At 40.8% G+C, this 24,039-nt stretch overlaps 1 protein-coding gene across 3 annotated transcripts; it reads left to right on the plus strand.

Moving 5' to 3' along the window:
- The first annotated feature begins 876 nt into the window (after positions 1–876).
- Positions 877–23,979, plus strand: arid1aa (AT-rich interaction domain 1Aa). Of its 3 annotated transcripts, none has more exons than XM_039679336.2 (20): positions 877–2,106; positions 9,366–9,563; positions 10,766–11,401; positions 12,163–12,273; positions 13,648–13,855; positions 14,104–14,193; positions 14,301–14,471; positions 15,052–15,412; positions 16,936–17,081; positions 17,206–17,309; positions 17,416–17,625; positions 17,729–17,933; positions 18,484–18,616; positions 18,700–18,857; positions 18,973–19,114; positions 19,215–19,337; positions 19,432–19,528; positions 19,643–20,474; positions 20,573–20,703; positions 20,787–23,979. In XM_039679336.2, the coding sequence occupies exons 1-20, from the start codon at positions 1,198–1,200 to the stop codon at positions 22,722–22,724; spliced, it is 6,903 nt and encodes a 2,300-aa protein (XP_039535270.2). In that variant the 5' UTR covers positions 877–1,197; the 3' UTR covers positions 22,725–23,979. The 3 variants fall into 3 exon arrangements, with proteins under 3 accessions (XP_039535270.2, XP_039535271.2, XP_039535269.2); XM_039679335.2 differs by having other exon boundaries at positions 878–2,106; positions 18,694–18,857; XM_039679337.2 differs by lacking the exon at positions 9,366–9,563 and having other exon boundaries at positions 18,694–18,857.
- The last annotated feature ends 60 nt before the right edge of the window (positions 23,980–24,039 follow it).

Raw genomic sequence — 24,039 nt, forward strand, 5'->3', positions numbered from 1 at the left:
CCTTCTCTGACTTTCCTAACACATTTCTATCAGCACAACCCCCTAAAACAGTTTCTTAACCGGTTTGACTTTAGGACACTTATTGGCCTTTCTTTTGCATCAAGTGAAAACCAAAATAGTTTTTTTTTTTTAAATTAAACAATAATAAAATGTACTGATAAATTAAATGTATTGACATGTACTGTATATGCCAGACAATGTGAAAATTATTAACCTAACTTCAGTTTAATGCAATTTTAAAATGCATAAACACCCGCAGTAATCTGTATTTAATGGAAATTTTTACTATGTATCCTATTAATTTAGGATTCATTCATTCAATTTCTGCCCTAAATTTGTTAGCTAACGGCGTAATTATGCACATTTCTGAAATCCAGTAATTGGTAAAGCTGCTTTGAAACAATATGTATTGTGAAAAGCGCTATACAAATAAATGTGAATTGAATTGGAGTGTATTTAAATTTATCTTGCAAATATATATATATATATATATATATAGGCCTATATATATATTGTTTTGTTTTACTTTTTATGATGATGTTCAACATGGCATATGCATATTTTGACCAGCTTAAAGTGACAGATGAATTTGCCATGGGAAGCATTTGTCACTCTGCAGACTTTACTATGCTAGAGAAGACCAGTAAGACAAGCTTAGCTGCTTCATAGGGAGAATGCATAAAACCAATGCTATGGTAATGCCTGCATATATGGTTACATTCAGGTTCACTACAGCCACAGTTTTCCCACCAAAATCTGTTCGAGGGGCCGTTTCCAACCTTGCCGTTATGCAACGTCAATTTAACACCCCCCTCCCACCACCATCACCAGCCCCCCTTCTCCGAATCCATTCCGCACTTCGAAGAGTCCGAGCCATATTTTACTGGTCTCAGCGCACCTCGGTAAAATGGCTGTATCTAAGTGAGCCTCGTGCTGGTGTGATCCGTTCCTCGGCTGTAGTCTACTTCTGCAACAGAACCCCCACAAATTCCGTGTCGGTTAAATTTCATTTCCCGGGAACTCGGTGAGAGAGAGTCTAAAAAACGGGGCCGACGGTGGAGTCCGGATTCGGTCCGGCGTAAGGGGTGGGGATGAGTCGGGACACGGGTAAATTGTTGTAAAACTATTGTATTTACATTCAATGTTTCGCGTTTGATTGTGACCGACTCGCCGAGAGGGAGAGGAGGGGGGGGGATCATGGCCGCTCAGGTCGCCAGCGCTACCTCTCTCAACACCAGCCCGCCTTCCGAGCTGAAAAAACCGGATCGAGACCCAAAGGAGGAGTCGGTACCGGGGGAGAAGCAGCAGGAAAATAAGGAACCGGGACTAGACAGTGGATCTCCGGCTCGCGGGGAACTGCAGGACCGGGCCGATGTGGGAAATGCTGGGGGAGGAGGGGAGTCGGAGATGAAGAACGGCAACGGGAATCCGTCGAGGGTGAATAATAATCAAAATGAGACCACCGGACCGGAGGGGAACAACCACCCTGGGATGGTACACCATCACGCGCCCGGGTTTCAGCCAGCTTCCTATAACGTTAACTACGCGCAGCACTACGGCCGGGCCCCTTTTCATCAACATGGCGGACAACAAAGCCCTGGCATGGCAGCTGCAGCGGGGCCAGGCGCGCTGTCGAGCAGCATGATGGACTCATATCAACCCAACTCCCATGATCACAGCTTCCCGAACCACCAGTACAACAACTACAGTCCGTTCGGGAGCCGGAGCCCGTACCCGGGCCAGAGCTACGGCATTAACTCTCCGCGCAGCGCTCCTCAAGCTCAGGCGGTAGGGGGGCAGTCAGCCAAGCAACAGCAGCAGCCAGCAGCGGCTGCTTCTTACAGCAATCAGCGGTATAACATGGGAAACCCGCAGCCAACATCCACTCCGACTCTTAACCAGCTTCTCACCTCCCCGAGCAGTGGCCGGGGCTACCCGAATTACCCACCGAGCGACTTCAACAGCCAGGACAGTGTTAAGGGACCAGCAGATATAGGCAGCAGCGGCGGGCAGTACGGTGGGGGCCATCCGGGTTGGCAACAAAGGACCCATCACCCGCCACCCATGAGTCCTGGAAGTACCGGGCAGCCCCTGGGTAGAAATCAGGTAAAATTACAACCCTAATGCCTTGTAAAACTGCATCTCTCTGGCTTTGCTCAAGTCATATGAGTGGTTGAAACGCACTGTGCTTGCAATTGTCTAAGCAAGAGACTCTATAAAATGGCTGCCTCCTTGGTTTTCCATAGCAGCTCATAATTTAACTCTTTATTTTTAGTTAAAATAACGAAACTTTCGAAAATCCACTAGGTTCGTAGCTGGACGTGTGTTGTGAGACGAAAACGGTTGGCTATTATTGGATGAACTGAAGGTAGATCTCTGGTTGAAAATGCTAGCGCAAGCTAACTTACTTCTCCATCAAGAAGGCTTAAACGCATTTAGCTTTTCCCTCTTAGGCCTTTCTGTGTTTTATATGCTTTATTCTTCTGTATATTTACCTAAGATGTAAGTTATCCGATTGGTGTATTGTTTATCTGTTCTGATGTTAATTAGGAGAGCTATTAACATAAAATAAGCGGATATTTCATGTGGAAAAACCCGTGTTTTGTAAACCGATACGTGCTTGTCACGCTTCTGTGTTCGAGAAAAACAGACTAATTAACCTTATTTTGGACTAAAATGTATTTAAACGCACTTTAAAATGACGTTTCTAGTATATTTGACGAGGGAAAGCTTTACTTTTAAAGCGTAGACTCCAACTGAATGTCGGTCTCTGTGCGTGCAGCTTGTAAACAAGCCCAGTGATTTGAGTAAGTGCAGATTGGTTTGCAGTGGGATTTGAATTGTGGAGGTAAAATCCTCCTGTCAAAGGCAGGAGACAGTTGGTCTTGGGTTGACATGCTCACTGAGATCTGATTGGCTCCGCATCCTGTGCTCTTGGCCATTTATAATTGCATATGATGTAACTCAAACACTTGCTGATTAGTCCATGTTCCTCATCTCCCTCACTCTTTTAGTCATGTAATGTATATGTTAAATTAATGTGATCCGCACATTTAGGTTGAACTGTACTAAGTTACATTTTGGGAAAGAAGGAGTTTATTAATTTAATAACTGAGGGTTGTGCAGTATTCAGACACTGATACTTTTAACTGCATGTGAATATTTTATAAGCTTTTATTCAACTTATATGATGCGTGTATAAAATATGCATATAAAATGCATTTTTATAAAGGATTCCTGTCAGTTCGCCTTATTATTATTTCATGTATGGGAAAAAGATAATGTAAATAGTAATTAATTTCTAATTTTTGCCAATCTTGTTGCTCGTATCTGTTGTGATGGTGCGCCAGACCAAGATTTATTTTCAAAACTTATTTTAAAATGTCAATAAACAGCAAAAAAATATTTTTTTAAATGACAAACTCTGTCATTTATTGACTGAGAAGCTTTAGTGCGTTTTTGATTATTGAAGACACTTGAATATGTGTCTTATTTCTCTAGCCTGTTAGATATTGAGCTAGAAACCCTTTTTGAACTCTTTAATTCATGCCAGTTGTTTACAGTATGATGCTGTGCACTATTTCCTGTCTGGTCATTCACTGCATGCTAAATTCTTGTTCATGTGGTCCCTATCATGATTGTTTGTCTTGGATATGTCCAAACACTTTTAAGTGCAATTTCAAGGTTGAACTACATCTGTTTACCACAGTTAACTTAGTTTCTAATACTAAGTTGAGGCTACATGTGCTTCAGTTTTGATCTGATAAGGGGGTTGAAACTTTTTGCTCAGTTTCTTAATTTTCTTCATTGAAGAAAATTAATCAGGAGTTATATTATGGTAATGGTACTGTGGACTTTTTTTTTTTTTTTTTTTGAATGTGCGTAGTAATCTAAGCATTATCTATGCTTTTTGTTTACTAGATTAGGATCTCTAATGGGATTGCTCACTTTTTTTCTTGGAAAATATAAATTTATTAGTAAAGTTCTTGTAAAAGTGAAGTATGATCTGTGAGTTTAATTTGCCGCCAAAGAAGAGCGGTAACACTTTACAATTAGGTTCTTTTATTAAACATTAGTTAATGTATTAACTTACTAACATGAACTAACCATGAGTAATACATTTGTTACTGTTTTTGTTAATCTTTGTTAACGTTAGTTAATACAAATCCAGCAGTTTCTTGTTTGTTCATGTTAGTTCACAGTGCATTAACTAATGTTATCAAGATTTTAATAAAGTATTAGTAAATATTGAAATTAACATTAACAAATATTAACAAATGCTGAAGTAGTATTGTTCATTCTTAGTTAATGTTAACTAATATAGTAACTATTGAACCTTATTGTAAAGTGTTACAAGAAGAGCTGTTTGATGGTTTGGTAATCAATTTCCACAGCATCTGTAAATGGGCCAAAAATATTTCGGGTATCATGATGAAAAATCTGTTGATTAGTCTTCAAACCATATGATGTGAGCAGCCAACCTCACTAACTAAAACCCAGATCATATTGTTCACAATGTTTGGGGTTGATATTTAAAACGGTCTTCTTCAGTATGGCATGATTCTTCAGAAATCATTCTAATATGCTGATTTGCTGCTCAAGAAACATTTCTTATACTTATCAAAGTTATTTTGCTTAATATTTTTGTGGAAACTGCTACTTTTTTGTATTCTTTTATAAAGCAGCATTTAATAGATTTTTTTCAGGTAACAATGTAAAAGTAGGCCTATTTACGGTCACTCACTTTTAATCAATTTAATGCAGACAAATCAGTAGCCTAATAATAAAATCTGAACAGTAGTGTAGGTCACTTAGAATTTGTACAGATCTTGATTATATTAGCTTGAATCATTTTGCTGTAGCTTCTGACTCTGACTCTGCTATTTAGCTGTAGCTTTGAACTCTGTCCTTATTGAATCTCAAACAGAGTTATGCTTACTGCAGCTTCAGTCGATCTGTAAGTCGTCTAGTGTCCACCCCATTCCCGCGTGGCCAATCACAGCGCCCGTCCAGCAGCCTCTCCTGCCAAGGGAGCCCTCACTTTATCTTATGCAGATTAGCCATGTGCTGCTTTTATTTATTTTATTTTTCCGTTAGGACACTGGAAACTGTCAAGAGCAGCTTTGCCCTCAGTCATTTCACACTCCAGAGCGTTTACAGCCATAGACCTTTCAAGGTTTGAACTCAAGCTAAATTCAAAACAATCCTCTTAGATATTAGACATGCATCCTATGTGGTTTCACTGGTGCAAATTTGATAGGAACGTGGTGTACTTTCTTGTCTATATTTATTTTTCATGGTTGTGTGTGTCATTCAGTGATGATGTTTAATCTTGTTTGAGTCAGTGGTCATCTGTGAGAAACAAACAGATTGTGACATCCATTTTTACAAAATCTGACTTGAATTCACTAGAAAAATGGTTTAAGAGCTAAATTAAAAATAAGACAAAGGGTCATTTTAAAAGTGTTCACTGAATTTTACTGTTGTCAATTTGTTTCCTAGTTTTGCTTTCAGACATACATATGCATTTCAAATTTGTCACAGTAGCGCGTTGTCAGCATAAATGCCTCATTTGGACATTGTCATTTGACTTTGTGAAATCCAAATCAGTGTTTGTTTTTATGTTCTGGGTCATCGCATGCAAAGATGAAAAGGTCTTTGTGATATCAGTGTGAGATTCAAATGTAATATGAATGTGTGCAACTACACTTATGGTGCATTACAGTTATGTTGCTCTCCTGTCTTCTAAACAGAAGCTGAAATATAATTATGCCAAAAATCACATTACTATATTACAATGATTGATCTGTTTCCTAATGGACTTGAGTATATTTTATTATCGTAATAATTACCATCACATGATGCTTAATTAATATAGTGTCATAATCGTACCAGCAGCATGATTCAAGATAGATGTTGAAATTTTAAAAACGTAATGTATGTAAGGATATGGGCAATTATAGCTAAACCTATCATGGTATCTTGATTTTCTTTCTTTTTTCCAGCTGTTTGATGATGTTTTGTGTGTACATTAGACATTTTTAAAACATCTTTCATAACTTTCATCCATGGAGTTAAAAGGGGGATCATGCATCTGTTTGACTCTACTCTTTAGGGAACTTAATGGCCAATTAAAAAGCTCATTAAAATCATCACCATATACACACATTTGCTTAATTTTATTATTTAATTTTATTATCACCCAGCCATATGCTTTACGTGCTGTAATATGGTACACTACTTATTTTGGGTAAATAAGATTTAAATATCTTATCAATGTTGAAACTATTTGTGCTGCTTAATATTTTTTTGTGGGAAGCAGAACATAATTTCGCATTTAGAAATAATCTTTTATAAAAGTATACATGCCTTTATTGTCACTCTTGAACAATTTAATGCATCCTTGTGGAATAAAACGGATCTTATTTACCCCAAACTTTGAACTGTATTCTGTATTAAGATATCAAATATTGTGGTGAGGAGTCTTTATTTGGCTGCTTTGTAATCTTTGTAATGTATTAAGCTGACCTTCAGGATCTCATTTTTTATGTTGGATAGATTTCACATCATGAAACAACAGATGCAATGGATTAATGTGTGCTTAATATTTCATGCTTCTGATTGTTTTTGGGTTTTTTGTGAATGTACAGAATGAATTATGATAGAAAACAGTCTGATGTGATTTTCTCTCTGTTGTGATTTGTGGTTTGTTTGTTGAAGTGTGAGTAAGTCTATTACTAGTATGATGAAATACTTTAATTTATAAGGCATTTCTTTTTCCCCTGCAGGATTGTGGACTAATGTTAAGTCATAATATTATTAATTCAATTAACATTCACTTATTATTTAATAAATGTTAAATAGACATGTAGTAAAATTAATAAATGTTGTGAGGACACAATATAACATTATTTAAATTAATTTTATTTATTTTTTCACAAGATTTACATTTTTTTATGTGTGTTAAGTGGTTAGGCAGCGATGTTTGAATCCGTCAGATTATTAACAATGTACTGCCATTTTTTGTTGTTGTTGTTGTATTCAGCAGGAATGGGTTTTGGAAACTGGCTGTATTTTGCCGTTCATCCTAGGGATGGGTGTTGTGGCCAAAAGTTCATATCTTTTTTTTTTTTTTTTGCTGAATAGTGTTATACAGTAGGCTATGTATTCTCTTTCTGTTTGGATACATTCTGTATAAAAAAAAAATGTCACATCATGCACAATGTCCTACAAATGATGTTTGTATTGAATTCTATGAAAACTGATTTAATGTAACCATGTAGGTAGGGCTGCACTGCACATTTAATCAAGTTTCTAATTGAGATTACGATTACGGATGCCACAATTACTAAAAAAGTGCGTTTGAAGTATGGTACGTTGTGAGAGGCGAATTACGACTACTTCAGAATAGGAACCACCTGTGGCTGTGACGTAAGTATATGCTAAACTAAAAAATGTCTCGCCTCAGAGAAACTGACTTTACTGTCCCGTCAGCCGTCATACTGCACTATAGCCCGAAGTCTTCAATTGCGCGTGCAGTATATCGCTTCTCTATAGCCTATAAAGTGCAAAAGAATCTACAAGCATGCAACGTGCTTGCGTTGTAAATTAGTAAGTCAAAAAATAAAAGTAAAATGCCAATAAATCGTGTTACTGGTATGTCATGTGTTAGCTGACAAGGAGGATTTGCATGCAGGGATGATATCCATTCTAATCATCAGGAGCAGTTTCCATGTTTCATTAACGGCTCAATACATCATGGCCACTTTTGTGTCCGTAACCCCAAAATGCCACTTTATTTTCACTTTGGGTTATTTTCTATATTTTTAAATGACTATGGTGGCTCATACCTACATGGTAATAACAAAAAAACAGTTTGGGATGGCTATTTAATAACTTAACCTCATAGGCCTGCCTACTGTTTATCAGTATTTAGTCATATTCTTGCAATTTATGTGTGTGTTAAGTAAAGGGGGACAGTGTCAACAATTTATGTGTAAACAAATTTATTACAATAGATGTATATTATTCCCAAACAAGTAGGTCGCGGCTTGGTGACCATGGAAAAATATGGGTCCCATGGCTAAACAAGTTGAGAACCACTTGCTATTCAAAACATCATTCAATGTAAATTGTAATAATCGCAATTACAATTTCAAGGGAATAACCAACAATTATGATTTTTGTCATAAATCGTGCTGCCCTACATGTAATCTATGCTATATATTATGTGCCAAATAGTGTTAGAATCACATTATGTTCTTACATTGTAACAACATTACAGTCTAAAAACAGAAGTTAAAATCACCAAATAAAAAATAAATACAAAAGTACCTGTGAAATGTAAGTTGCGCACTGAGGAAAACACTATATCTCAAACGCCTTAAACAACACACTGTCAGAGCATTTGATGGGCAAGCCGTGTTAACTATATCTTACGAGTTATTTTGAAGCCCTTAACATCAAGCATGTCTCATATTTGGGACAAATTTGATTATGCACTTTCCCCACAGCAGCTCACTTGCGTGTTCTCTGCAGTTTTTCAGATGCGCTTGTAACATAATACTACTGTATGTCGATATAAACTGCATGTCGTTTGTACGATGTATCAATATATATTCTTATTCTGTAAACTCGATATATTGCCCAGCCCTAGTTCATCCATGTTTGTGCAGTTGTTTTGTTCCCAATATTTGCTAGTTTACAAAAACATGAGTGCTATTCCAACTCCAATATTTACATGACCCCTCATTTTGGACTTTTATGCAACAGCACTCATTGCAAGTCAAGCTGGACTTCTCCACTCATGTCATTAAGCCCTGTGTCATTCATTCGGTGCCAAGATTGCCGTCTTTTTTCGAAAAAAGGAAAAGCTGACTTGGCCGCGGCTCAAGCAGAGCTACAGCTGGGATGTGTTAAATATTCGGCAGACTGCCCTCCATTTGAAATGAGTTATATATAGCACTGTTGACTTCCTTAACTAAGGCTGAGCAAGGTAACGGTCAGGTTAATAACCGTGGGAATCGGCAGCAGAGGGTTATTTGCTGTCTCTCATTTTCCTTCTTTTTCCACTATCGTTTCCCCCCCTGGCTGTTCTCTTCTTTCGTCTTCTCTTGTGGGTTCTTGCATTTTTATGTTGTCCTTGCTATTCTTTCATTTCCACCCTGGCTTTTTAAAATCAAATTCTCCAGTGTGGGATTGCAGTTGCAGAGTTTTATTATTATTATTTTTTTTTTATGGTTTGGAAAATGTGTCCTTGAGTTTTTGAAGGCTTTGTAGATGTCTTTGTGTCAAATTCAGTTTATGCTTTTCTGATTATCTGAGTTTCCTTTGCTCAAAACCTCTTTGTCACTCTCGTTCCACAGACTCCAGGCTCCATGGATCAAATGGGGAAAATGCGCGGTCAGCCATATGGGTCAGGTGGGCCTTACTCCCAGCAGCCCCATCAAGGGCCTCCTTCAGGGCCCCAGCAGGGCCCTGCTTACCCAGGCCAGGGCTATGGGCCCCCTGGCCCTCAGAGATACCCTATGGGCATGCAAGGACGTATGCAGTACGGCCAACAGGTCATTGCTCTTTCTCAGTGTTTTAAGGGTTTCACACTTTGACTTGGGTTTCAGGGATACGTCGTATGTTACGCCATTTATACTGTCCCAACCCATTGTTACCATTTTTTGCTTTATGTGCTGCACTCTTGTTATTAAATGACAATATTCTGGAAATGTTGTAACTAATAATGCATATTTTGTTAACACTACAATGCACTCGGCCATTTGGGGGAAATACTGGATTGGTTTGCAGTGTTCTTCAATTGTGATTTCGATGTACTGGTATCCATGTAATTTTTTAGTACTTTCCCAAGATTTTTAAGCGTCTAAAGTTAGTTTAGCAGCACCAAACTAAATGTTTAACTCCCAGAATCCATGCTCTTGTGAGGAAAAAAGACTGATTAACAATGATTATATTCTTAATTTGAATTAAAATGGTTTAATTCTTGGCTGTTTTTTTGGTGTTACAAAACAATACAAAAATGTAGCACTAGCATATTGTGTCCCAGGTGGGATCTCAGGTGGGACATTGCCATTCCTAGCCTTAATAAATTATTACAAATGTGATGCCAGATAAGGTCACACTTTCTGGTAAAAAAAAAAAGCTAAATCTTTATCAATTTCTTATTATTTAGGGAATATGAAGAATAAAATGTGGTTGGGCTCATTATGTACAGGTTATAAACAATAAATAAAACCCATCTGATCTTGTTACTTTAACCATAAACTCTGTCCCTGTATTGACATTTGTCCATTTAAACTCATATCAACAATATCGGAATTAAAGAAAATGTGATTTCTAGGCCTGGTAGGGTCATGGAAATTTCTGATGTGGAAATATCCATTTTTCTTATGCTGTGTGTTAAAATATTATGGAATGTTCTCTGTTTTCCTACATTCAAATCTAAGGACATTTTTGGCTTTCTTTTTTTTTTTTTGGACATTCAAATCTTTTAACCCTTTAATTAAGAGCGACTGGAAAAGTCATGGAAATTCAAGTCAACTTTTATAGTGCTTAATACAATACACAGATTGCTTCAAAGCAGCTTTACAGTAATGAACAGGAATAAAAGCATCATTTGTCAAAAGAAGTGGGAACCTTGTCTATTGCATGGAAAAAGTTTTTTTTTTTTTTTGTCCATTTACTCGCATGAGTTAAATCAGTGTAGGAAATGCCTTGAGTGTAATGATCTTTAGTGCCATCCTACTTGTTTTCGCAGATGCCATCATACGGACAGCAGGGACCAGGGGGTTACGTGCAGCAGGGGCAGCAGCCTTATTATGGCCAGCATGGTCAGGGGCCTCACTCTGGGCAGCAGCAGTCGCCATACCCCCAGCCTTCCCCTGGGCAACCAGGAAGTCAGGCACCTTATTCACAGCAACCTCATGCACCCCAGTCATCTGGCCCGCATGTACAGACTGGCCCTTCTTACCAACAACCCCACATGTCCCAGCAGCCTCAAGGTCAAATGCCCGGCCCCTCTCCGGGCCCAACCCAGTCCCAGTCCCCGTACTCTCAGTCCTCAGCAGCATCCCAGTCTAGCCAGTCTCCATATCCACAGCAACAGGTGCCTCAGTCCCAGCCCTCACAGCAGGGGAGCTCCCAGGCCCCTCCTGCATCCCAGCCCCAGCCCAGTTACCCGCCCGGCCAAGGTCCCCAACAGCAGCAGCCGCAACCACCGCCACCATCACAGCAGCCACCGCAGACGCCCACACCTGCTTCTCAGCAGCCCGCGGGACACGGACAGATGCCGCCGGGACAGCCTACGTCATATTCCCAGAATCCCCCACAACAACAACAACAGCAGCAGCAGCAACAACCATCACCGTATCAGCGATTTCCTCCTCCTCCTCAGGTAACTTAAGCTTTCTGCTTTTTATCCAAGTTGGTGGATGAAAATGAAAGGACTCTGAATTACTCCAGTCTTCAGCTTTTTTCAACACAGAAATAAATTATATTAAATTATAAACAGTTCTTTAAATTGTAAAAAAATATTTCACAATATTACAGCTTTTACTGTATTTTTGATTTTATAAGATAAATGCAGACTTGGCGAGCATACGATACCTGGTGGACTTTAAAATAATGTTGAAATAAGAAATCTTTGACTTATAGTCTATATTTTTTATAATAAAGTATTATGAACGTACATGAATTAAGAATGATTAATAAATGCTGTAAAAAAACTTGAAAATGGTCATTTTATACACAATACATTAACAAATGTAACATTATTGTAAAGTGTTGACTGTATCTGCCAAATAACAAGTGTAACTGCATATGTTCTCTACACTGAATGATGTTTTGTCAAACTATTTACTGTTTATTTACGATGTAAATGTGAATTGCATGGTTAATATTCACTTTGTGTTTGAACTAAATTGGATGGCTGCTTTTGCATTTATTTTAAAATCTGGAATGCATTTCATTTCACATATGGTAATAAAAGTAAGATTGTAACTGGTTATTCTTAAGTACAAAAACAGAAACTTTAATTATTAACAATGAGACTGACCTAAACGCACCCATAATATCTGTAAGCAAAAGCATCTATGCATGTGTCCACTGTCCTAAATACCTATATCGACTAACCTGGGATGGCTTTTTCCCCAACAGGAGATTTCCCAGGAGTCTTTTAGCTCCCAGTCCAGCGCTCCAACCTCCGGCCCGCCTCTGGCATCGAAGAACAGCACAGAGGACATGCAGGGCAGACCCTCCAGTCTACCAGTGAGTCTGACACTTTCATTTCACACTGGCTGTTGATACATTGTGATACATTGTGCATTTGTGAATACGTCAAATTCACAATCAAGTTGTTTCGGTCGAAAGCGTTCAATTTTATGTTGACTTTTAGTTCAGGCCAGGTAATTAGTTTGAAGATGTGACCATAATTCAGCCTTAGCTGCACCTTTTTCTCAGGAGTAATTATGTAGGACCTTTGAGATTGTTGCTAAATGGAGAACTTCATGTGGTCCGTTACGAAAATATATGTCATTGGTTCTCTCGGTACCTTTTTACTTCTTTCCTTGTGAATTCTGCTTCTCTGTTGCCAAGATATAATTGCATTTGAGTGTGTGTTATGACCTGCAAGACTGTCTGAAAAGGACACATGGAGAGACACCCAGCTGTGCTGACTCAGCACACGTGCAGCCGACCGCCGTAGCCATGGCAACCTCAGGGACGCTGTGATCTCACTTTTTCTTTTTTTTTCTTTTTCTCCCAGATGAGATAAATAAGGCCAGCAGCCTGTGGCTGTGTGATTGTATGTGTATGAGAGAGAGAGGGAGAGGGAGAGAGAGTGTGTGTGTGTCCCAGAGAGAGAAAAAATGTGTGCCAGAGTTCATTGTTGCAGAGTGGAAGAAGCTGCCACTGGGAGATTTATTCTTAAGAAGATGAAAAGTTTTGTTGTACAATTAAATTAGCTGCTGTGCTGCTGATTTAAGATTTGTTTGTTTTTGTCCTTGGGCTAATTTTCAGTACAGTGTATGTATATATTGTGTCCTAAGATGTTCTTGTGCTGCTGAATGTGGATTTCTTTTTTAGCGATTATTCTTTAAAAATCTGTGAAAGCTGAAGATAATGATGTGAAGAATTGTTTGAGTCAGCTTGACGGCTTCAATTTCGCAGTCCTAGCAGAGTTTGTTTGTTGTACTCTGCCATTTTGTTTTGTCTTCCTAAAAGGAATTTAAATAAAAAGTAGTGATTTTGAAGTTGGCATGAAATAAAAATTTACCCTATACATTTTATAAATGCATGTCATTGATCTCACTGTGAAGGATTCATCTATGCATGTTTTTTGCATAACTTCATAACTTGATCTTCCGCAGACCTCTCTCTGGTGACGCATGACAGACATCATTTAGTGCGCTTGATTCGGTCCCTTTCTTGCATTTGACTGCAAGCTTGCATTCATATCCGCCTCCATCCAATCAAGAACAATTCGACAGAACCAAGTCCCCACACTTATTTATTTTTATATGTTTCAATAATCTGTTTTACTTGGATGTGCATCAAAACATTTAACGGAAGTAGCAACAGATCATTTCTTCCACGGCTGCTTTAGTTTCAGATTTTCTGACCTTTACGGTTTTATTTGCTTAGGACCTATCCGGTTCTATCGATGACCTACCCACTGGTACGGAGGGTGCTCTGAGTCCTGGAGTCAGCACATCTGGAGTATCTAGCAGTCAAGGAGAACAGAGCAATCCAGCACAGTCACCCTTCTCCCCCCACACTTCTCCGCCGGTGGGCTCGCCTGCCAGCACCTCAGCATCTCGCTCTGGGCCTCTGTCTCCTGCCACGATGCCAGGTAGAGCCAGAAATTATATAGAAATCCTAAGTGTCCTAAGAGTTGTCATGCAAAGGATTTGGAATACTTACCAAAATTAAATAAAAAATGTATTTCTGTGGTCCCATTTGCAATCTGTTTTTCTCCAGTTTTAACACAAAATGTTAAATTTGAAACGCATAATGTCACAAAATATTTTCTTCTTGATCTCAAAGGTATAGAATGTGGTTCCCTTTTGTTACTACAATTTGTGCGTTTCTCATTTGTAGGGAACCAGATGCCTCCCCGCCCTTCAAGTGGACAGTCTGATGGGATCATGCACTCTTCAATGAATCAACCTGGCATGGGCCAAGAGAGAGGTAGCTCAGTTTGCACAAGTCCTCTTACTTTACAATGACAGGGCTCAATTTCCATCTTCATGCTCACTTTTTATTTATTGTATCGATTCATCTTGTTTTCTGCACAGGATATATGCAGAGAAACCCTCAGATGGCACCCTATGGGTCTCCACAGTCTAGCTCTGCTTTGTCTCCTCGTCAGTCATCTGGGGGCCAGGTGCATGCTGGAATGGTTCCTTATCAGCAGAACAACTCCGTGGCAAACTATGGGCCTCAGGGTGGTCAATATGGACCACAAGGTATGTGGTGTAGTGCTAAACATTTCATACCATCTAAACAAAAATAAGAAAAATGCACATTTTAAAAAGGCTTATGTTAAGAGAAGTGATTGTAGTGGAGGTGCAAACATTGGACTGAATTGTAGTCTTTCTCTTCTTGGTGTCCCTCCAAATCCTTCTCACTCTCCCTCTTTTTCTGTTTGTGTGACCAGTGGATCACAGTGTGGTTATTTTTAGCAGTAGTGAAAAAAGGGAGTTGACGTAGCATGGCTCACGTCAGTTGAGGAGCTACAGTGACTGTGGGTTACAGCAGCGCTACATGCTGCTAAAGCACTCAAGGACCTGGAAGTCCACCAATGAGGCTTCCAGACCCAACCACATTTGGCCAATGCTGACTTTTAATTGACCAAACTGCTATTTCTGTTATTTTGGTTTTCAGACTTTTTGTTTCATTGCAGAAAATGTTACCCTGTATTAGATTTCTTAGTAAATATATACATTTTTCTCTACAATCTGCTGTGTTAAGGAACTTAACTGGCTTTGTCACTGTAAAACTATCATTTATATAGTATTGTTTATAACTTTCCATCTTCCTCTTCAGGTTACCCCAGGCAGCCTGGTTACAGTGGCATGCCTAATGCCAATTACCCAGGCCCTGGCATGGGCGGATCCATGAATCCCATGTCTGGGCAAGGAGGAGGGCCACTGTTTGCTGGTATGGCTTCTGGGAGGATGCCTCATGGCCAGATGGGTGCACGCCCCTTTGGTCCCAACATGGGTCCCAACATGGGTCCCAACATGGGTCCTAACATGGGTCCCAACATGGGTCCCGGTATGGGCCCTAATATGGGCAACATACCCCCTCAAGTGGGAACTGGGATGTGCCCTCCTCCAGGCCTCAACAGAAAGCCCCAAGAGGTTGCAGCATTACAGCACGGACCTTCCAACTCGATACACAACAGGTACGCAAGAACTAAAATGCAACTGAAGTTTCACAATATCATTAACAAGTATTAGGTGTGTAACGGTACACAGAAATCACGATTCGGTATTTACCTTGGTTTTGAGGTCACGGTTCGATACGAGATCTGTACGACAGGAAAAGGCAACAAATCCCCAATGCTAGGTTTCTTTTCATTTATTTTAAACAGACAGTAGTGCAAACAAATTACAGTTTGTTCCACCTATCGGCATTTAGTCCCCCCTGAGGTAGCCTCATTTAGTGTGTTCCCCTGTAGTCAATAATTTTATCCCTTAAAACTCATCTTTGATCAGCGAATTTCCAGTGGGGAAAAAACAATCTTCATCCCTGAAAATAGCTTGAATGTAACTACACCCTTCCTTCATTTAATATACGTGAAAACCATGAATATGCAAATTCTCACACGAGCTCAGAGATCCACTCGCTTTACTCGTAATTACTCAACTTACTATAGTACACGCTGCACAATGTTATCACTTTCTACAATGCCGGACACATTATGGTAATTATTATGATTGGCTTCTTTCTTGACATCCTTATCAACCGCTAATAATGTGTTCCTAATGTTACACTAACCATGTTCCTTTTTGCCATCTCAGAGTCTGACAGCTACCTGCTAAAAATAGAAATGCTTTGAACAACTTAGTCAGTGGAGAAAGGCATATAGTTCGTAACATCGTAATATCCATCATGTGCATAATTCACACACAGATTCATATCAACAGAAAAATCTATTGAGATAATCTGGTTTATTGAGACTCCCCTGCTTTGCAGCATAGTTAATGATATAGCCCCGCCCACATGTTGACGTGATTTGCTACAAAGTATTTTGTGACGTAAGAAACACCAGCGATTTAAAATCTTGGTTTTAAGACTTTGGTCTTTGGTTCATTACATTTTAAAGGAGGGAAAAAGAGCCTACTTCACCTTTCCACGAGGAGACGGCTAGTGAAGCAGCACCTTAGGGTTCCCATTTTCAGGACACACATATTGACACTGGACTACGACACGCATCGGCACAATTTCAAATTATTTTGTCTCATTATAACAGCAGAAACAACTTAAAATACTCTGTCGTTCATGGTCATACAGATAAGAGGAAGACATCATTAAAAACTAAAGGGATTTGTTACACTCACAATAAAACACAACACAACATTGTGCATTTGTAAAATAAAGAAACCAAACAGGATGTCGCTTTCTGCCGTCCCGGTTTCCTTTCAGTGAAATTAGTGGAACGTGTCACAAAAAAGAAACCACCACGTACAGGCAACTAGCAAGCTATTTTTTTTTAAATCTGAACTCTTGTTTTGGGTTGATGCATAGATCGTCTCTTCTGGTCTTTTTCCTGTTGTGGCGGTTAGCAAACAGCGTTGCATACTGCACGTGCCCCCTTCTGGATTGTTACATTTTAAATGTCTGATTTGTTAGCCTTTTCAAATTTTTTTTAATCCAACTGGTGGTACGAGTCTATTTGAATTGAAATTGCGTTTTCCCTCACAGACTACCAGGTTACACCAATATGTCTCCTGGTCCTGGTATGATGGGCTCAGGACCTCCGTATGGCTCAATGAACAACATGCCTGGGATGATGAACACTCAGGGTTCTCCCTACCCCATGGGTGGTAACATGTCTAACAACACTAGTGGTAAGATAATAACAAAAGTTTCTTTTTGTACACTACATAACCTTGCAGAAATGAAAGTACTTAAATTGTAAATACAAATCTTTTGCCAGGTTAAAATCACGGTTAACATTTGTTTCTCTCCTAGGCATGTCCCCTGGTCCGGACTTTGCTATGGATGGGAAACTTAACCAAGCCCAGAAAATGAATAACAAAGTTGAGGGTACACCCAAGACAGAATCAAAATCCAAGGTTTGTTTAACATTTAAATGGACGTATAATGCCTTTACAGCAGAAATCAGTCATCCTTTGTTGCACCTCATGTGTAATTTCTTCCACATTAACTGCTTCTTTCTAGAAGTCAAGTTCCTCCACAACAACCAATGAGAAGATCACTCGGTTGTATGAGATAGGCCCAGAGCCAGAAAGAAAGATGTGGGTAGACCGTTACTTGGCTTTCATAGAGGAAAAAGCCATGGGCATGAGTAACCTGCCAGCTGTGGGACGTAAGCCCCTTGATCTCTTCCGCCTCTACATGTCCGTCAAGGAGATTGGAGGTCTTACACAGGTATATACAGCCTGTCCATATACATTTTGATAATGTTGAAGGTCTCAACTCATTATCTCTCAAGGGTGTTTGCTTATATGCTTTGGCATCCTTGTAATTGCAGGTTAATAAGAACAAAAAATGGAGGGAGCTGGCCACAAATCTGAATGTGGGGACCTCCAGCAGTGCCGCCAGCTCTCTGAAAAAGCAGTACATCCAATGTCTGTATGCTTTTGAATGTAAGATTGAGCGTGGAGAGGACCCACCACCTGAAATTATATCTGGAGATAGCAAAAAGAACCAGGCCAAAATTCAGCCTCCCTCCCCAGGTGAGTGCTGGTGACTTAGATTTGTCTCATGCCATGTATTGAAGCTAGTACAGGTAAATCTTAACAATTAAACTGCTGCAGCAAACCCCCTATTTCAAAATGAAGGAAGGAAGGTATAATAAATGTTTTGCTCAATTTTTTTTATAGTTTTAAAATGACTGTTATTGAAGCAGCACCATTACAAGTTCATCAATTAATATTGCAGGTGCAATTCAAGCTCTGTTTGAACGAATGTATTTTAGCATTGTCACTAATGACCGGTTGGAGAAGTCCTAAATTATACCTTTAAAGCGTCATGAAACCTTACAGCATGTTAGATGTTAACATATATGATTGCAGATTGGAGAGTACAAGTCTACAACATTAGATTCTGAGCATTTCTCCGCATTATTTGTGAGAAAATCCTTTATGAAATGGGAGCATTTTTTTTAAACTATCCCTCCCAAGAATTTGTTTTGTGGTTCTATTGATGTTCTAGTACTTGCATATAAATTGAGAACATAGAAATATAATGTTCCAAAACTTCTCCTTTTTTTGTTGCATGGTACAGCTGGATCTGGCTCTCTCCAGGGTCCCCAGACTCCACAGTCCACCAGCAGCTCCATGGCGGAAGGCGGAGACTTGAAGCCCCCTACTCCTGCCTCCACCCCACACAGCCAGATGCCCCCAATGCCAAGTGGCAGGTGAGTTTTGTTTGTTTGTCTTGTGCTACTGCCTGTCATTTGAGTGTGAACCGCTTCTTACCTGCCCTGTTTCTTAGGAGTAGTGTGAACTTGCAAGATCCATTTGCTGATAGCGACTTCTCACGGAGAAGTACTATGACCCCAAACTCTGGCTACCAGTCAGGCATGAGCACCCCGGAAATGCCTGGTCGCATGGGACCCTATGAACCCAATAAAGACCACTTTAGTGGTATGCGTAAAGGTTTGTATTGGTTGTTGTATTTTTGTAACATAATTTGTCCTGCACACCTTGTATATCAGTTTGTATTTTATAATAGTGTCACATGGTGTAATGAGCTGTGTGCTTGTGGTCCTAGTTGGAGAACAGTTCATGTCTGGTGGACAGGGTCCCAACAGCAGTCTCGGGGATCAGTGCAACAGGGGACCACAAGGCCCTATGGGAAACATGCCTATGGGCCAGCGGCACCAGTATCCATATGGCCCCGGCTATGACAGAAGGTATACTAAATCTTTTACTTTTTATATATAAACTCATCCTTTTTTTTGTTGGTGCTATTTGAATTATGCAATAACCTCTAATCTCTCCTGCATTGCATAGACCAGAGTCAGGGATGGGCACAGATGGCAGCATGGGTCCTGGAGTGCCACAGCCAAATATGATGCCTTCCAATGCTGAATCTGGGATGTACTCACCAAATCGTTACCCTCCACAGCAGCAGCGGTCAGTCGACTACTCCATTTGTTTTATGGAGATTGTATTTGTATATCGGCTATATCTTTTATACTGATTTCTCCAACTTATGGTGCTTGTGCAGACATGATTCCTATAGTAATCAGTATCCTGGGCAAGGTGCGCCTCCTGGTGGTGCTTATCCGAATCAGCAGCCTGGAATGTACCCGCAACAACAATTGGTAGGAAAGCAGTTAATAGAATGATTTTTTTATTTTTCTATTTGACGTTAGTATAATGAATAAATGTTACTAAAAGTCTTGACATATATTTTATATAATTTGTTTACATTTTAGAACTACAAAAGGCCTGGTGATGGGAGCTACCCACCAGCTAAACGGCATCATGACGGTGAGATGTTCAGTGGGCCATACAATACTCAGCAGTCACAGCCACCACCACAGGCTCCCCCTAGTGGTCCCTCAAGTGGTCAGCAGGAAATGTTTAACCAGTATAACAGTTCTTACCCCGGTTCAGAGCGCCGTCCGCCCGGTCCTCAGAATCAGTTCTCTTTTGTAAGAGATCGGATGCAAGCAGGGACAGGCCCAAACTCCCAGGGTTCCATGCCACCTCAAATGATGGGCAGTCCAATGCAGTCTGGTCCTGACGGTCCTCAAGCTGGCATGTGGCCGGGCCGAGGTGATATGGGCTACCCCAGTTACCCTAACCGTCAAGGACCACCTGCTGGTCCTGGCCAGGGACCTGGCTACCATACAATGAACCGATCTGAAGACATGATGTCGTCTGAGCCACGCATGAATCATGATGGGCAGTGGCCTGGGCCACGACAGCCCCCTTATGGTCCTGGTAGCGCAGGTCCACCAATGAGCAGACCCTTGCAGTCCAACTACCAGTCTCCTCAAACCATGCAAAATCACATTCCACAGGTGTCAAGCCCCACGCCCATGCCTCGCCCCATGGAAAGTAGGACTTCCCCCAGCAAATCACCCTACATGCCCAGCAATATCAAAATGCAGAAGGTGGGACCTCCAGTCCCTGCATCTCACATTGTACCTCCCTCAGTACAGCCTCCAATGATGAGAAGAGACCTATCCTTCCCTCCAGGATCAATTGAGGCTACTCCACCAGTTCTCAAATCGCGCAGGCGTCTTACCATGAAAGAAATTGGTAAGAGTTCATTGCGTGTTGTTGTGAATTACATTTTGGCCATTTATATGGCTTAGACCTGTGAGATATGGAAATATAACTGTATATAACTTTTGTAGGCACTCCAGAAGCATGGAGAGTCATGATGTCCCTTAAATCAGGACTGTTGGCAGAGAGCACATGGGCTTTAGACACCATCAACATCTTGTTATATGATGACAACAGTATTTCGAATTTCAACCTTATGCAGGTGAGTTGTTTTGGGGAAATGACATGTATTTTCCGTTATTTAAGTTTTCATCCTAAATAACATATTAATGTCTTCTTTTGTAGCTCCCTGGTTTCCTGGAATTAATTGTTGAGTATTTCCGCCGTTGTCTCATTGAGATCTTTGGGATTCTGAGGGAATATGAAGTTGGTAATCCAGGACAAAGAGCTCTGTTGGATCCCAGCGTGCTCAAAAAAGATGAAGACACAGTTGATGACGAGGTATTGGTGGAGGGCATGGAGGAAGATGGAGAAACGGAGGAGGAAGATGAAGGAGAGGAGATGCACAGGTTAAAACATCAAGAACAACATTCAGCACCGCTCCAGATAAAACAAGAAGAAATGCCAAGAATGCTTGATGACTCTGTAAAGAAAGAAGATTGCCATGGGATTGAAGGGGAGTCACCTGCAGAACCCAAGACTTCGGAGCCACCTTGTCTTGAGTTGGCTGTGGCTCAAGAGAAGCCTAAACAGGCTAGCAAGTTTGATAAGCTTCCCTTGAAGATTGTGCGAAAGAAGGATCCGTTTGTGGTGGACTACTCTAATAAGCTTGGCCGATTGCAGGAATTTGACAGTGGCCTTCTGCACTGGAGTATCGGTGGAGGTGATACAACAGAACACATCCAGACCCACTTTGAAAGCAAGATGGACCTGTTGCACCAACGGAAGCATCTACCTGCCCAGGTCCCAGACAAGAAGAGAGGAGCTCAGAAGGACAGCCAGGCACCTTCACTGCCCTCATCCAGTGAAGAGCACCGAAAAGAAGTGGACCGGCAGTCTCTCCAGAGTCATCCGGCAGCCTCTCCAGAGTCATCAACTGAGAAAGTGCCCAACGGAATTTCAGATTTGAGAGAGGACAGACCTGCTGACTGCTTAGAAACTTCCTCTGAGGGGAAATCACACCTAGAGAAAGATCCAGACAAGAAATTGTCAGAGGCGACAACTCCAGAAAACATTAGGCCAGCACCTCCAAGCCCATCATTACAGGGTCAGAGCTGCATTGCCATTTTAGAAGATGAGCCACACAGCAAGGATGAAGCTCCTCTTGTCACGCTCTCAGACTGGCAAGATTCCCTTGCCCGTCGCTGCCTTTGTGTCTCCAACATCGTCCGCAGCCTCTCTTTCATCCCGGGCAATGACTCGGAGATGTCCAAGCACCCAGGGCTGTTGCTATTGCTGGGCCGCCTGTTGCTTCTCCATCATCTGCATCCAGAGCGAAAGCAGGCACCTTTAACCTACGAAAAAGAAGAAGAGGTGGATGAGAGTCTTAGTAGCAAAAAAGATGAATGGTGGTGGGACTGTCTGGAGCTACTGCGGGAAAATTGCTTAGTCACTCTTGCCAACATCTCAGGCCAGCTTGACTTCTCAGTCTACACTGAGAGCATCTGCCTGCCTCTGCTGGATGGCTTGCTACATTGGGCCGTTTGTCCTTCAGCCGAAGCCCAAGACCCCTTCCCTAGTCTTGGGCTTAATGGCGCCTTGTCCCCCCAGAGACTAGTCCTGGAAACCCTCTGTAAGCTCAGCATTCAGGACAACAATGTGGACCTAATTCTGGCAACGTCACCTTTTAGTAGATTAGAGAAGCTCTTTGGGAACCTTGTGCGTCTTGTTGGAGAGCGAAAGGTGCCTGTTTGTCGGGAGATGGCAGTCGTGCTGCTGGCCAATCTTGCACAGGGTGACAGCCTGGCAGCCCGTGCCATTGCGGTACAGAAGGCCAGTGTAGGGAATCTGTTGGGTTTCTTGGAGGACAGCTTAGCGGCTACACAGTTCCAGCAGAGCCAAGGTTCCTTACTGCACATGCAGGGGTCACACTTTGAGCCAACAAGTGTGGACATGATGCGACGGGCTGCTCGGGCTCTGCTTGCCCTCGCTAAGGTGGAGGAGAACCACTCTGAGTTTACGCTCTATGAATCGCGGCTACTGGACCTTTCTGTCTCCCCACTCATGAACTCATTGGTGTCCCATGTCATCTGTGATGTACTCTTTTTGATAGGCCAGTCATGACAGCTGTGCGGAGCTATGGCTCCACCTTCTCTGGTTTTCGTACTTCCCCCTTGCCTGTCCTCCCCATTTGTGAGTGGGGATTGAAAGCAGAGAAAATTGACTTTCTTTTTTTTTCTTTCTTTCTTTTTTAATTTATGCAAGCCCTTTCATATTACACCCACTGGTCCCCCTTTTCTCAGCATCTCACTTTGGGAAGGTTGTCACGAATTTGCTGTGGTTCATGAACCAGAGCCTCAACACACTGACACAAACTGTAACACTGATGCCAACTAGATGACATGGACAGGGACCCCAACTTTTGTGTCCTTGTCTGAGGTGAAATAACTTTTTATAATAAAATAAATAAATGAATAAAATAAATAGCTTGAAAAAAACAAAACAAACTATTTACCAAAGTTGCTGTCTTGTTTACAGTAAGTTTTGGGGTTAATTGTTCTTTTGTTCTCTCCCAGAGGGTGCAGATAATACACAGCTCTTGTTCACATTAACAGGTAGACTCTTCATTGTTTGGTGGTTGTATTTTGATGCTACACGGTCAAACTTTCTGGACGCGTGTACAGCAGAAATGAGTTATCATTTTCTGTACATTACTCCACAACTGTAAACATACTGCAAACATACTGCACTGTTCCACATGGGGAAAATGTTGGCTCAGTCAGCTCCGTTTTTAAACCATTAGTTTGCTGGTGAGGAGAATAACCCCCCCAAAGTATCAAGGACGTACAACACCCTGACCTCTTCTCTTTAACCCTTGATTGTATGAATTGACCCCTATAAATAAATCACCTCCTAGGACTGGTTTTCAACTTAAGATGCGGCCGAGGCTGTACTGTATATAAGATGTTGTACATTTACACCTCCTTTTCTCTCTCTGTCTTTCACACACTCTTGCTTCTTATCCCTTTTTATCCTTGAAGAATAAGAGCGGACACTTAAGTTGGGTTAATTGCATCAAAATCCCTAGGTATATAAACTAAACCATCTTTTGGCCTCCACGGTTCCTCTATAGTGCAGCAAACAACTGAAATATTTTAATTTCTTCTCCTGGTACAACAAAATAACTCTAGATGAAGAACACAGTTGAGATATTTTTTCTCCAGTGATATGAATTCTGCATATTTGTATTTCAGACTATGTAGCTTAATGTAAATTCCTTGTTTTTTCCCCTTTTTGGCTCAATGAATATCATTTATTCACTATGAAATCTTTATACTATATGTTCCACGTGGTAAGAATAAATGTACATTAAATCTTGGTAAGATGTTTGTGATTATTTTCATTTAGATGTTTTATTTTATTTAATAAAGTACAGTCC

Source organism: Pimephales promelas, chromosome 12 (genome assembly GCF_988280905.1).
Source record: "Pimephales promelas chromosome 12, fPimPro1.hap1.1, whole genome shotgun sequence".
Lineage (NCBI taxonomy): Eukaryota > Metazoa > Chordata > Actinopteri > Cypriniformes > Leuciscidae > Pimephales > Pimephales promelas.

Excerpts from the sequence above, each read along its gene's own strand:
- arid1aa (XM_039679335.2), top strand. The coding sequence starts at position 1,198 with ATGGCCGCTCAGGTCGCCAGCGCTACCTCTCTCAACACCAGCCCGCCT. Across the intron at positions 9,564-10,765 it reads GTATGCAGTACGGCCAACAG|ATGCCATCATACGGACAGCA; the intron begins GTCATTGCTCTT and ends TTGTTTTCGCAG. Across the intron at positions 13,856-14,103 it reads GTCTCCTGCCACGATGCCAG|GGAACCAGATGCCTCCCCGC; the intron begins GTAGAGCCAGAA and ends TCTCATTTGTAG.